This window comes from Onychostruthus taczanowskii, unplaced genomic scaffold, assembly GCF_017590055.1.
Source record: "Onychostruthus taczanowskii isolate IOZ18803 unplaced genomic scaffold, ASM1759005v1 scaffold39, whole genome shotgun sequence".
Taxonomy (NCBI): domain Eukaryota; kingdom Metazoa; phylum Chordata; class Aves; order Passeriformes; family Passeridae; genus Onychostruthus; species Onychostruthus taczanowskii.
In genome coordinates this window covers 5940953-5952990 of record NW_024501348.1, presented here as the reverse complement: position 1 = coordinate 5952990, position 12038 = coordinate 5940953, and the positions used below count along the sequence as shown (strand labels likewise).

General features: G+C 36.3%; 1 protein-coding gene across 4 annotated transcripts in view; it reads left to right on the top strand.

Moving 5' to 3' along the window:
• Window positions 1–12038, top strand: part of DOP1A (DOP1 leucine zipper like protein A) — a 60348-nt gene that overhangs the window by 14096 nt on the left and 34214 nt on the right. For all 4 annotated transcript variants that reach the window (XM_041412401.1, XM_041412399.1, XM_041412400.1 and 1 more), the window contains exons 4-10: window positions 657–827; window positions 2781–2970; window positions 3569–3667; window positions 4723–4822; window positions 7163–7272; window positions 9273–9381; window positions 11675–11795. In XM_041412401.1, the coding sequence (XP_041268335.1) occupies window positions 657–827; window positions 2781–2970; window positions 3569–3667; window positions 4723–4822; window positions 7163–7272; window positions 9273–9381; window positions 11675–11795 (900 nt within the window). The remainder of the gene's footprint in view (window positions 1–656; window positions 828–2780; window positions 2971–3568; window positions 3668–4722; window positions 4823–7162; window positions 7273–9272; window positions 9382–11674; window positions 11796–12038) is intronic.

Sequence of the window (12038 nt, the reverse complement as noted above, 5' to 3'; positions counted from 1 at the left end):
ACATTCAAGTAAATTCAGAACATACTTCCAGTTTTTTCAGTCCTTCACAGGTTGTGTTAGGAACAAAATTGTGAATAGAGTTTTTTGTTAGTTTTAGAATCTGTTTTCAGACTGAATTTCTGGAGTAAATATATACTTTGATGTGACTTAACAGTATAAATGTCTTAAATTTTACCTCAAGGTTACTTGCTGAAATAAAATACCATGATTTTTCTTTCAGAAAATTATTTCTATAAATTTCCTCAAATTGTTGTTATCCAGTCTTGTTTTTTTCTTCTTAATAAGTGCAAAGAAAATATATTTTTAAATACACTTTTAATTGTGATGTGGTTCAATGTGGGCAAAATTAACATTTTGTTATGCAGAGATGCTTCTGGTTTATCATGTTTGTTTTATTGGTGAAAGACAGTCATCTCTGGGCCTTCAGTGCTTGTTATCACAATAGTAATCAAGCTCATAATATTAGCCTTGGGATACCAACCTGTCCATCCAAAGACAGTCATATTGTGTGGTGGTCCATGCCTATGCACAATTCTAAGATAAAAATCTGATGTTTCTAATAACTATACTGGATGCACCTGTAGCAGTCTTTAGAGAGAAAAAAAATTGTCACATGAGAAGCTTCTTTAAAAAAATGTAAAATTTATTTTTCACAGTTCTGGACTATTTCCTCTCCTTGCCAATGCTGCTATGTCTGTCAAGCCAACATTATTGAGTCTGTATGAGATTTATTACCTCCCTTTGGGGAAAACATTGAAACCAGGACTGCAAGGACTGTTAACTGGGATTCTGCCTGGGTTAGAGGAGGGATCAGAGTATTATGAAAGGTAAGGATACTTATGTCAATAAGGTGATATGCTTGATCTGGGGAGGGGGTTTACTGCTATTTTTCACTATGTACTTGTATGTGGATTTTATTGTTTTCAAGGTGGTTGCTTTTTAATTTGATGCTGTCATATTAATTGCAACAGAATGGTATAGTAGGAGGTTCTTAGTGTTAATTAGGATGAATTAACTGTTAGTTGTTCCTGCTAGTAGTTATGGAAAGGGAATTGGCATTAAGCAGACTTAGTGTTATATGGCAGTCTCTTCTCCCAGGTAGCAAGCAATAGAACAAAAGAAAATGGCTTTAGGTTGTTCCAGGAGAAGTTTAGGTTGGATATTTGGAATAATTACTTCACCTAAAAGGTTGTCAAGCATCAGAACAGGCTGCCTGGAGAGGTAGTGGAGTCACCATGCCTGGAGGCATTTAAAAGCCATGTAGATGTGGCAGTTTGGAACATGGTGGATTTAATGGTGGATTTTGCAGTGTTGGGTTGGACTCAATGATCCTGAAGATCTTTTCCAACTTAAAAAATTCTGTGACTCTTGATATGGGTTGACACACATAGCTGCAGCATCTGAGCTGCTGAGGTAGCATCTTAACATATTAAAGGATGAAGTTCCACTCTTCACTTGGAATTCTTGGAATTGTTCACATGCTTACATATTCTTGATATTTCCAACTTCAGAAACTTGAATTTTCACAACGTGTATGTTAAGAGCAATTCAACACTGTTCTTTTCTATTTCTGTGTAGGCAGACACACTCAGTGTAGTTGGCATCACTACAACAGGGAACAAGGTCTATCCAGCTCACCTCCTGTAGCCTTCCAGAGGGTGTAGAGGTGCTGCCACATGAGTTGGAGGAAATGACGACAGGGGAGGAGATTGCTTGTGCTCAAAGAATTGGGGTATTTTTATGCCCTGTTATTACCAGAAGGATTTAGTGCAAGGAATGAGAGGGCAAAAAACCATCTGCTTTGATTCTTTTCTTCAGTAGCTGTGCTTTCCTGGTGTCTGTCTGAAACCTCTGTCTGTAGCAACACTTGGCTTTAAGCAGCAGACGAAGGAGTTATTTGGCTCTATGAACATAAGGAGTACATAAGGAATATATAAAGAGAACCTGTGGGCAAGCCAAAAGCATTTGCAAGCCAGATTGGCCCACAGGCTTGCTGGCTGGATTGCTCTGTTCAGGCTGCATTATAGGGTTCAGTATATAACTGGGTCTCTGTTGGCCTCTCAAAAGAAGTTTTGAGCGTTTGATCCTCACACGGGGCACAGTTATCGATTTCTCTGGGTCTGGAGTGGAGGCACTTGAGATGGTAGTTCATGTTCGGACTCAGGTGTTTATTACTTCTTATCAGTAAAACAGTCTCACAACCATGAGTTAGGCAGCCTTTCCATTAGCAAGGCACAAAATGGCTAACAGTCTCTTCTTACAAGGGCTTTTAAGACTAAACTATTCAATTAAGAGCTGACACCTAGATTATTTTCCCTTTTAACCCAATAACTGATCCCAAAGAGCCCACAATGCAGACTTTTCTGTCCTATTACACAATGCCACCTAAAACTAGGGTGAAGAAGAAGGAAGAAGTATGAAGAAGAAATCCAGGACACCACCCTCTGCCCTCCATCTTGCTTCCATCCACAACGTACTAAAAATCCCAAAACCTAAATTTCTTATCTAAGGGATACACCTACACTACTCTCTATAATCTATTTCACACTTTTGTGGATTCTAGTCTATCTTGAAGTCTAGGAAACTTTCTCCATGAATGAGGGTCAAAGTCCGTGCTCTCCTGGCAGTCAGGACACCCCAGAGCAGACAGAGAAATATTCCCAGTGCCCTGGGTTTCCACAACCTTCCTGTAACAATTAATTTTAATACTTCTTAAAACTGGGGACAGGGGCAAGAGCTGTGATATAAGCCCTGTTTCAACTGACTTGCTTTTACTGCAGGACAAACACTCTGCTGGAGAAAGTTGCTTCAGCTGTGGATCAGTCAGCGTTCTACAGTGCTCTCTGGGGGAGCCTCCTCACCAGCCCCGCAGTGCGCTTGCCTGGCATCACTTATGTCCTCTCCCATCTGAACAGGAAGCTTTCCATGGAGGATCAACTCTACATAATTGGCAGTGACATTGAATTAATGGTAATGTTTTAATGGAACAGTGAACTTATAATGAGATAGTAACAACACTGAAGTTACTTACTTACTATGTAATGTATTTTGGGGGGGGGATTTAAATGTGTTCTCTATCTTTGAATTTAGCCTTTGGAGAGATGAAAATGCACGTTTATTATAGCTCCAGTTAAACTGATGTTTTGATGCATGGTAGGAGTGTTCCAAAGTTGAATTAATGTATCAGAACTGCTTAGGTTTTGTGTAAAACTTTCCATTCATTACATGCTTCAGCTAAAAGTGATTGAGTTTTGTTGTAATTTTTCGTTCCCTTTTTTTTTAAAGATGTAGAGAATAATTTTGTCTTTTAAACTTAAGATATTCATTGGTGATATACAAAAAGCAAGAGCTTTTGTATAGTTTAGGGAATCTATTGATTCTATATTTTCTTAGTGGTGAAACTTTTAATTTTCCTGTTTTGTCTTGTTTTACTATTCAAAATTTAAAATAACTTCATTTAGTACTTATCATTGTTTATAAATATCTGTTCTTATTTTTGAGTGCTGTCTTTTATCTACCACCTTAAAATAATAAATAACTTTTCTGGGGGATTCTGCCATTACTTCAGGTGGAAGCAGTAAGCACTTCAGTACAAGATACCAGTGTTTTAGTACAGAGGAGCACATTGGACCTTATCCTTTTTTGTTTTCCTTTCCACATGAGCCAGGTAAGTTATTAACATGAGAGATGAATTGACAAATTACTGAATGTACTTCACTTCTTAAGTCAGTAGCAGTATTTGGTTGGTTTTTGTTAATTATTTTCTCCAAGCTCCAGCAAGAGTCACATGTAGTCTCTGGTCGGTTTGGCTATTCCTGTGTCATGATCTCTGCTCTTCTGCTTTTTAACTTGATGTGTTAACTTTGAAGTTAACTTTAACTTCTCTGTATGTAAGCTCAAATTATATTTCATCTATGCAGAAGCTTTTAATTTGCACCAATTTGATGAGAAAGCAAATTACCTGTTCATTTGCAAGTTTCCAATTCCCAGTGTTCAAAATAAGCAAAAGTTAATCCTCTTAGCCCAACAGATTCAGAACACTAGAGAATTGAAAATGGTGTTTGGTTTTGGCTGAGTGGTTAGCCCTAGCAGTAGTGAGAGATAGACCTTACAACTTCTAGATAATTTTTTTGGACTGCATTTATTGTTAGTTATAGAGGAAAACTTTCACAAGACTGATTCTCATCTTGTTAGAAATTAGGAAAAAACTGCACCTTTATGTAAGAAAGAACTGTGTTCTTGCTTGTGGAAGGACTTAATTCACGTTTATCAGTTACTATAGGAGTATTTGGAGTGTCTCTGTTTAGGTACTAAAATGTTGAAATTATCAATACAAAATTTTTTCAATATTAAGAATTACACGAGCATTTAAAGTAGTAAGACACCAAAAAAGTGCTTTAATTTTTTTTAAAACTGGATTTTAAGAACTTTCTTCCAAATCTTTTGCCTCTAGTAAAATTAAATGCCTCGTAATAAAAAGGAGCTGTTAGTCAAATCTGTTATTTTTGCTGTTTTAAAGGGTGTGTGTTACTATATAATATCTGTTCCAAACAATAATCATATTTTGGTTTCTTAAGAGCAAGATTGTGTTTTCTTGTACTGTACAGAAATCAGAAATGTCAAAACATGAAACTAGCTAGGTTTTAATGAACATTAAGCTGCTAACATAGAAAAAGCATTGCTTTTCATAGGTAAATTTAAATGTGTTTCTAACTTCTTCAGGCAACGCGTCCAGACATGATCAGGATTTTGTCAGCAGCCCTTCACGTAGTGCTGCGCAGGGATATGTCACTCAACCGAAGGCTTTATGCATGGCTTCTAGGTAGGTTTGTCTTTCATTCTATTGGCCACTAAAAGTGGAGGATGGATTGTATTTTCCTTATCAGTGTTAGCACTACTGTGTAGAAAGAATCTTGGAAAAATGAAATACTCAATTTCTTTCATAAGAAAGAAAGTCACTTTCTCTCTCCATGAACATAGAAGATGAAGAATGTCATCCTGGAATTCATTCCTGTCATATAAATTGTTGATGCATTTTCCTCTAGCAGCAATTATGGGCCACGTTCAAGGGTAGAGGCTGGTGTAGTAGGCTCATGGAAACAGGCACTCTGAAACTTTTTCTCTAAAAACATAGAATAGAGAAAACAGAGAACATGCATTATAGAGTGTAAATGGTAGTTGGAGCACAACAGTACAGAAAATATAAAAAGAAAAAAATGCTGAAGAGCATTGATACTACAGTTAGTGTATGCAAACTTTAAACTTCATTAGATCTTTGCCGGATTGAATTAACAGATCACCCATCACTTTTCAACACCTTTCTGGAGTAAAAATTGAGCAATTGGGAATAGAATTCTACTAAATGACATAAAATCAATACAGTACAAATTTAAATTTTTATACGACACCAGTATGTAATTAGAAGAGGGTAGCATAAAATTATAGCCATTAGAAGGCTGTTAACTATTCAGAGAACAGTTAGAAGACCAGAAATTAGAAAATTTTAGAAAAAAATTACTCTTATTCAGTCTTTTTATTTTAAGGAAATGAAGTCTGTGGTCACATGAATCTGATCAGTTACTCTTTAAAACCATTTTGAAAGAAGTCAAAATCATGGAAGTTCCTAAGTGTGTCCCAGGAATTGGAGACTGGATGGAGAGACATGAAGTGGTTTCTCTACTTGATATGTTTTGCAGTCTGCTGTTACCTTGTTTGTTTGACTTTCCAGCTCGCCAGCAAGCACATATGTGCTTCTCAGGCTACCCAGAACCTTTTCCAGCTGATAGTTAAGATGTCAGAGGCAGGTAACCTGTGGGTGGCTGGGGAGAAAGGACATGAGTAGCAAAGGGTCCTGAGAGAGAGCTGAAATTATGAGGAGGGAAGAAGTCAGCAACAGTGCTCTGCATGAGGGGGTTGGTTGTGTTGCTGTAGGAGCTGCAGGATTTAAAAGTTAAATATGAGAAAATCCTGGCTGCTTTGGTTAATCATTCTTCAAGACACTGACTTGCAAAGGATCAATCTTTTAAAGAAAGACAGTGAAATGCAATGTCATGATCCATACCTGCATTTTCAAGTTTGGGGAAGAAGTAGTTTCTAGATGAAACACTGCACTCATGTTTCATCTAAACTTGATGGATTAGATATGTCTTTTGCTATTACTAAAAAAGATATTTTGTGTGTTTAAAATATCATGCTACCTTTTTTATTTGTGGAACCTTCTTTTACAGCTATTTCGTGAACATAGGCTGCACTGAAAGTCATACGGCTTCAGAGAATACTTTTACAGTGACATCTGTGTCCTGTGTTGTGAACAGCTACTTCATCTATTTGCTATATATTTGGACAAACTTTCTGACAATATAGGATTTTTTCTTATTTTTTCTTTGGATGTTGTGCTGCTTTTCTGTTGTCATGATCTATTCCTAACATAAGACATTGCAGATGGAGATCAATTATGTTGGAAGACTGTCTGAACTCTGTTGTTCACTATGCATTATTTAATTCTGGTGTTTGCTATCCTTCCTGTTGTTTTACATCTAGAGGTGACCTATTAACATTCTCTATGAATAGAAATTACATTAATCTCCTTAAATCAGGTTATCTTAACCATTGTTAACCAATTGATTTTTTTTTTCTTCCTTAAGCCTATTTTTTTATGCAGTTAAAAACCTACTGGGAAAAGAAAAGAAAATACACAGGTCCATCTCATTAGTGTAATTTTGAACTAAAAAAAAATATTTTTTGTAGTGTGACTGATATTCTTTCCAACACATCACTGTTTTGATGATCATCTCTATATACTTAAAACACTGAATTTTGTGTTCTCATTACAATATTTTTATGTGACAGCTTGTGTCTTTCTTTTAAGGATTGTGAGTTTTGCAGCATTTGTGAACATTTTTCAATTGTACGAGAAGTAATTGGTTGATAATATTGCATAAATCTAATTTTTTTTATTTGTGTGCAAACTGCTTGTGTGAAAAATATAACTTAGTTTCCCTTATTAAACTCTATAAAATCATCTTTTTCTTGCCAACATGACTTGGACTTCATATTGGTAAGTTATCAGTGCTAGTGTGTGGATTTCTAGTTTAAAGAAATTGGCAATGTATTCTATTAAACTGCAAATATTTATCTGCTTTATCTTTTTTTTTGCTTGAAGGTTTTGATAACAATGGTGCCCTTGTAGGACCCAGAAGTACGAGGCACAGCAATCCTGAGGAGCATGCCACTTATTATTTCAACACGTTCTCTAAGGAAATGTTAGTCCAGGTAGCTATACAGTTTTATTTACACAGTTCTATTGGGGCATATATTTTTATAAACAGATCCTGATCAAAGTTGCTGTAACTTTATCTTTTGACTTGCCAATACAATGTGACAATGTAATCTTGTCTTTTTGTGATATTTGTGTCCTATTCTTCCAAAACATTCTCAGTGGAAGAATGAAGACCTCTAGAATAGCAGAATGAACAGAAGAAATATTAGATTTCTCCCTCTCCTTTTTCATAATGAATGAATCATACATGGATGTTACTTGGTTATGAACCAACACACTGGAGCCTGTTCTTTAATGAAACTGAATTGGAGAATTGTCTTCTGTAGATATGGGAAACTCCCCTGTGTCTTGGGAATCAGAAAAAAATTATCAGATAGCACTCAAAGTCTGCTAAAAGGGTCTTTCTCCCTGCAAGGAAAAGGGAGCATCTTCTGCTCTCTGTTGGCAGCCAGGAATAGTTGAGAAAATTGGCAGTTAAACTAGTTTACCCTTAAAGCCTTCCTGTGTGAGCTGAGATCACTGGTTCTAAGAACTGTGCTGCTTTTCTCACAGTCATTGAAATACAGATGTCTTTTAAACTTCTGCGAGTCTGATCTCGAAGTTGGGAAGACATTTCATCTTTAAGGCAAATTGATAAGGTCAGGATTTTTCTGAGTCAGAGCTGTGATGCTATGTATGGGAATGAGAGTGGCAATTCTAACAGTAGTAGCTGACACAAGAATATTCAGGTCATTTCGGTCCAAAGCTGACACCCAGCACGGAGCTAGCACCTTCAGTTTTATCTGAAAGTTGTGAGATCTGCTGTTCTACTGATGAGGAAAAGACCTCAGAATTCCAGTATTCCAGCAGCAGGGACCTCATTGGCACTCTCTCACCCTTCTCTTATCACCCTTCTGCCTTTCTTAGCAGATGATTCAGAAATTATTCAAATGTAAAGGAGGGGCCTGAATGAGCTACATTTTCACCTGTACCTTATATAAAAAAAAAAACAAAAACAAACTGTAGTGAGCTTTCAACAGCATTTGGGCATGGTTAATAGTTAAGGTCTTTTTAAATCTGTCCATCTTTCAAACTTACTCAGTGTCAATAAAGCTTTTCTGTCTGAAAAGAGTATGGACATTAGAATCAATGCCTTGCCTATACATAATACAAATGACATATAGTTTCTAAAACCTTTTGCTGTCTCTTGAAAGACTTTAAAAGCATTGCTCTTTTCTGCTTTATTCTCCAGCAGTCTTTGTATTTTGTTTTATCCAGTCAACTCATATCTTATTCACAGATACAATGTACTGCAAATTCTCGCCTTCTAAAAATATGAAAGCAGAGAAGATTTTTCTTTTAAGATACTTGCTGATAATACTTGGTTTGTAACAGATAGCAAGGCCAAACTGGTTTTCATGGTTCTTTCTTATCTCTCTATTTTTTTTTCTTCTTTGTCCTTTTATTTTGAAACTGTAAAAGAAACAAACTAGCTCAGACAGTCAAGTCAGCCAGGCAGAAAACTAAGCAAAATCTGTGGTCATCTCTTGGGGCTTTTTCTAATTCTGCAGCTCATTCCCTAACCTGCTTTGGTATAGAAACTCAGCCTTCCCATTTATTTCAAAGTTGTCATTGCTATTTAGTCAAGAAAGTTTTCATCCACGTGAGTATATCATAGGACAGATGGTGTTTTATTAAGCCCTTAATATCTACCTACTTTATCTTCTCAAATAATTTGTTCATTAATGCTCATGTCTTCTCTTTTATTCTTAAGAAATATTGAGTTACCTGCTTATAATACTCTATTTTGCTTTTAAATAAATACAAGCTACCAAGTTCTGTTCCACAGAAGTGTTCTCAAATTCAAGAAAGTTGAGAGAACTTAATCATGGGAGACTGAGCTGCAGTGAGATGAAATAGTGGTTTCAGCTAGTGAGAATTTTCCCTTTATGTGCAGCTTTTATTGCTTTCTAGCTTTCTTTTTATTTTCCTGATATGTTTTTGCTCTTTGTAGGCAATGGTTGGAATATTGCAAGTTAATGGACAGGGAGAAGAAAGCACATTAATGCAAGATTTAAAGCCTTTTCGAATTCTTATCAGTTTGCTGGATAAGCCTGAACTGGGTAATTTTCCTTTACTCTTTTTAATTTGTTTTATGTGATTCTGCTTTGAAATTTCTTTCTCTTTTTTATCAAATTGAATAAGTTATATCCTTAGTACTTAGCAGGTTACCCAGATTTCTTAGATCTTCCAAACTGTATCTATGTTTTGTATTTAATTTAATGCATTCATCAGATTTACCTTTTATACCAAATGCCATTTCTGCTACTTTCTACACAGGAAACAGTAAGTCAAAGTCATAGAGAGAACTAACTGTGTTTTGGAAGAAATCTTTTTCATTTTTTTCATCAAATAATGACTTTTACTATTATAAATCTCAGCTGTTGCTTTTGGGAATAACCTGTTCTTTCTTTAATATATACACAGACAGGATAGATATTAAAAATAAAACAGTTTTTTTTTCTGGAACTTATGCAGAGGAAGCAATTTTTTTTTTTTTTTTTTGTTTTGTGGGTGGTTTGTTGGGATTTCTTTCTGGTGCTTCTTTTCAATTTTCCCTTCCCCTATTTGAAGTGTTTAAATGCCCTGTTTAGCAGATGAGGGCTAGAGGACTATGGGACAAAAGTATTTAGATTTAAGACTTGGATATCTTGCCTTTTTCTTTGGAATACAGTTTTGAAGGTGACTGAAAAAAATAATTTTTTTAAAAAATCCATTATCAGATTTAAGGGTGGGGTAATAAAACCATAAAATACAATAATTAAAGAAAATAATTGGTTAGGACAGAAGAACTACAAGGAACAAAATATCTGTCAGAAATTTGCCATCTTCCTTGTAATTTATGGTTTCTAGGGATCAGTCTAAATGTTCACAGGCAATGTATATGTTAAGATTTCATGAAGTAGCAAAGCTTTGAGGATTCTTTCAGCAAAATTAGATAGAATAATCTAAAAGGATTTTTGCTTAACTCTGTGAACATACTCATACTGAAGGCAGCTCAGTGAGACTAGGAAACACATTAAAAAGTAAATGATATCTCAAGTAGGATTACTTGTTAAATTCCTTTAAAATAATTTGGGGGTTATTTCTTCAAAATTGAAGACATTTGAGATTTAGCTCAAATCCAAAGGAGGAGCTATTTATAGAATCATAGAATGTTTTGTATTGAAAGGGACCTTACACATCATCCAGTTCCAACACCCCTGCCCCTGGCAGAGAAACCTCCCATTAGACCAGGTTGCTCAAAGCCCCATCCAACCTGGCCTTGAACATGACCAGGGATGGGGTATCCATGGCTTCTCTGTCAGCCTGTTCCAGTGCCTTATTACCCTCTGGGTAAAGAGTTTTCCCCTAGCATCCAATCTAAATCTCTCTTCTTTCAGCCTAAAACTGTTCCCCCTTGTCCTATTCCCATGTGGCTGTATAAAAAAATCTCTCTCCCTCTTTTTCATATGCCCCATCTAAGTGCTGAAAGGCTGCAATGAGGTCTCTCTGGAGCCTTCTTTTCTCCAAGCTGAGCAATCCCAATTATCTCAGCCTGTCTTCATAGGAGAGATGTTCCAGCCCACTTTTTATTTTTGTGGCCCTCCTCTGGACTTGCTCCAGCGGGTCCATGTCTCTGTGTTGAGACAGGATGCAGTACTCCGGGTAGGGTTTCACAAGAGCAGAGTAGAAGGTCAGAATCACCTCCCTTGGCCTGCTGGCTGCACTTTTTCAATGCAACTCAGGCTGCAGTTGGCTTTCTGGGTTGCAATTTGCACACTTTCAAAAATACTTCCAAAAAGTACCCTGCAGATTATATCCTGAGCTAAAAAAACCTGCTTCAAATAAAAAGGAAGAATGATGCTCAAAATATTTTATCTTGTATTTACATTTAAATATTTGAGTGTATTGTCCATATGCTAACAGCATGAGATAGCTTAGGGGTGAGTATTTTAAAGTGTTTTTACTGAAAAGCACCTCTGATCAATAATCCATGAAGTCCACTTACATGTTACTGAGCTAGTAAAAATTTACAAGAGCTGAGCTAGTAAAAAGGGTGTGCTGGCTTGAACATGATGTGTACTGCTGTGACTGCACAGCTTTTGAACTTGGTGTGTTTGTACCCAGCTGCCATTGTACACAGATTGAACATGGGGCTTGTGCTTTGTGTACTCTCAGGCACTACAGTTGTCTCAGTGTTTCTGGAATGCAAACAAACCAAACCTTCTGACATTCAGGTAGTTTATGAGATTGAACCAGAAGAAATGTTGTGGTTTCAATGACTAAAGCTTGCTAATGATTTCAATAGCTTTCAGCTGTGGACTGTTGGCAATACTATAATTCAACCATGTGACTGCTGCTATTTCTCCCTAGGCCCTGCCATCCTGGAGGATGTATTGATTGAAGTGTTTCGAACATTATATACACAGTGCAAAGCAGAACTGGAGCTTCAGACAGAACCATCTTTCAACAAAGATCACACACAGCTAAGCAGGTAAATAATGAGTACAATGTATTTTGTATTAAATAATAGATCTTTGTTGCTGGAACCATGACTGTGCAGTCTGTGGGACTGACGTGTTTTCTGCATGATACAGGATCTATTAACATTGACTGCAGCTTGTGTTCAGTGCAAAGGTGTGAAGTGGTTGGCTTTATTATTTAAATTTTTTAATATTTAGCATAATTTTTATTCTTTACCCATGACAAAAAATGCTTGTTTAATTGATTGTGATAT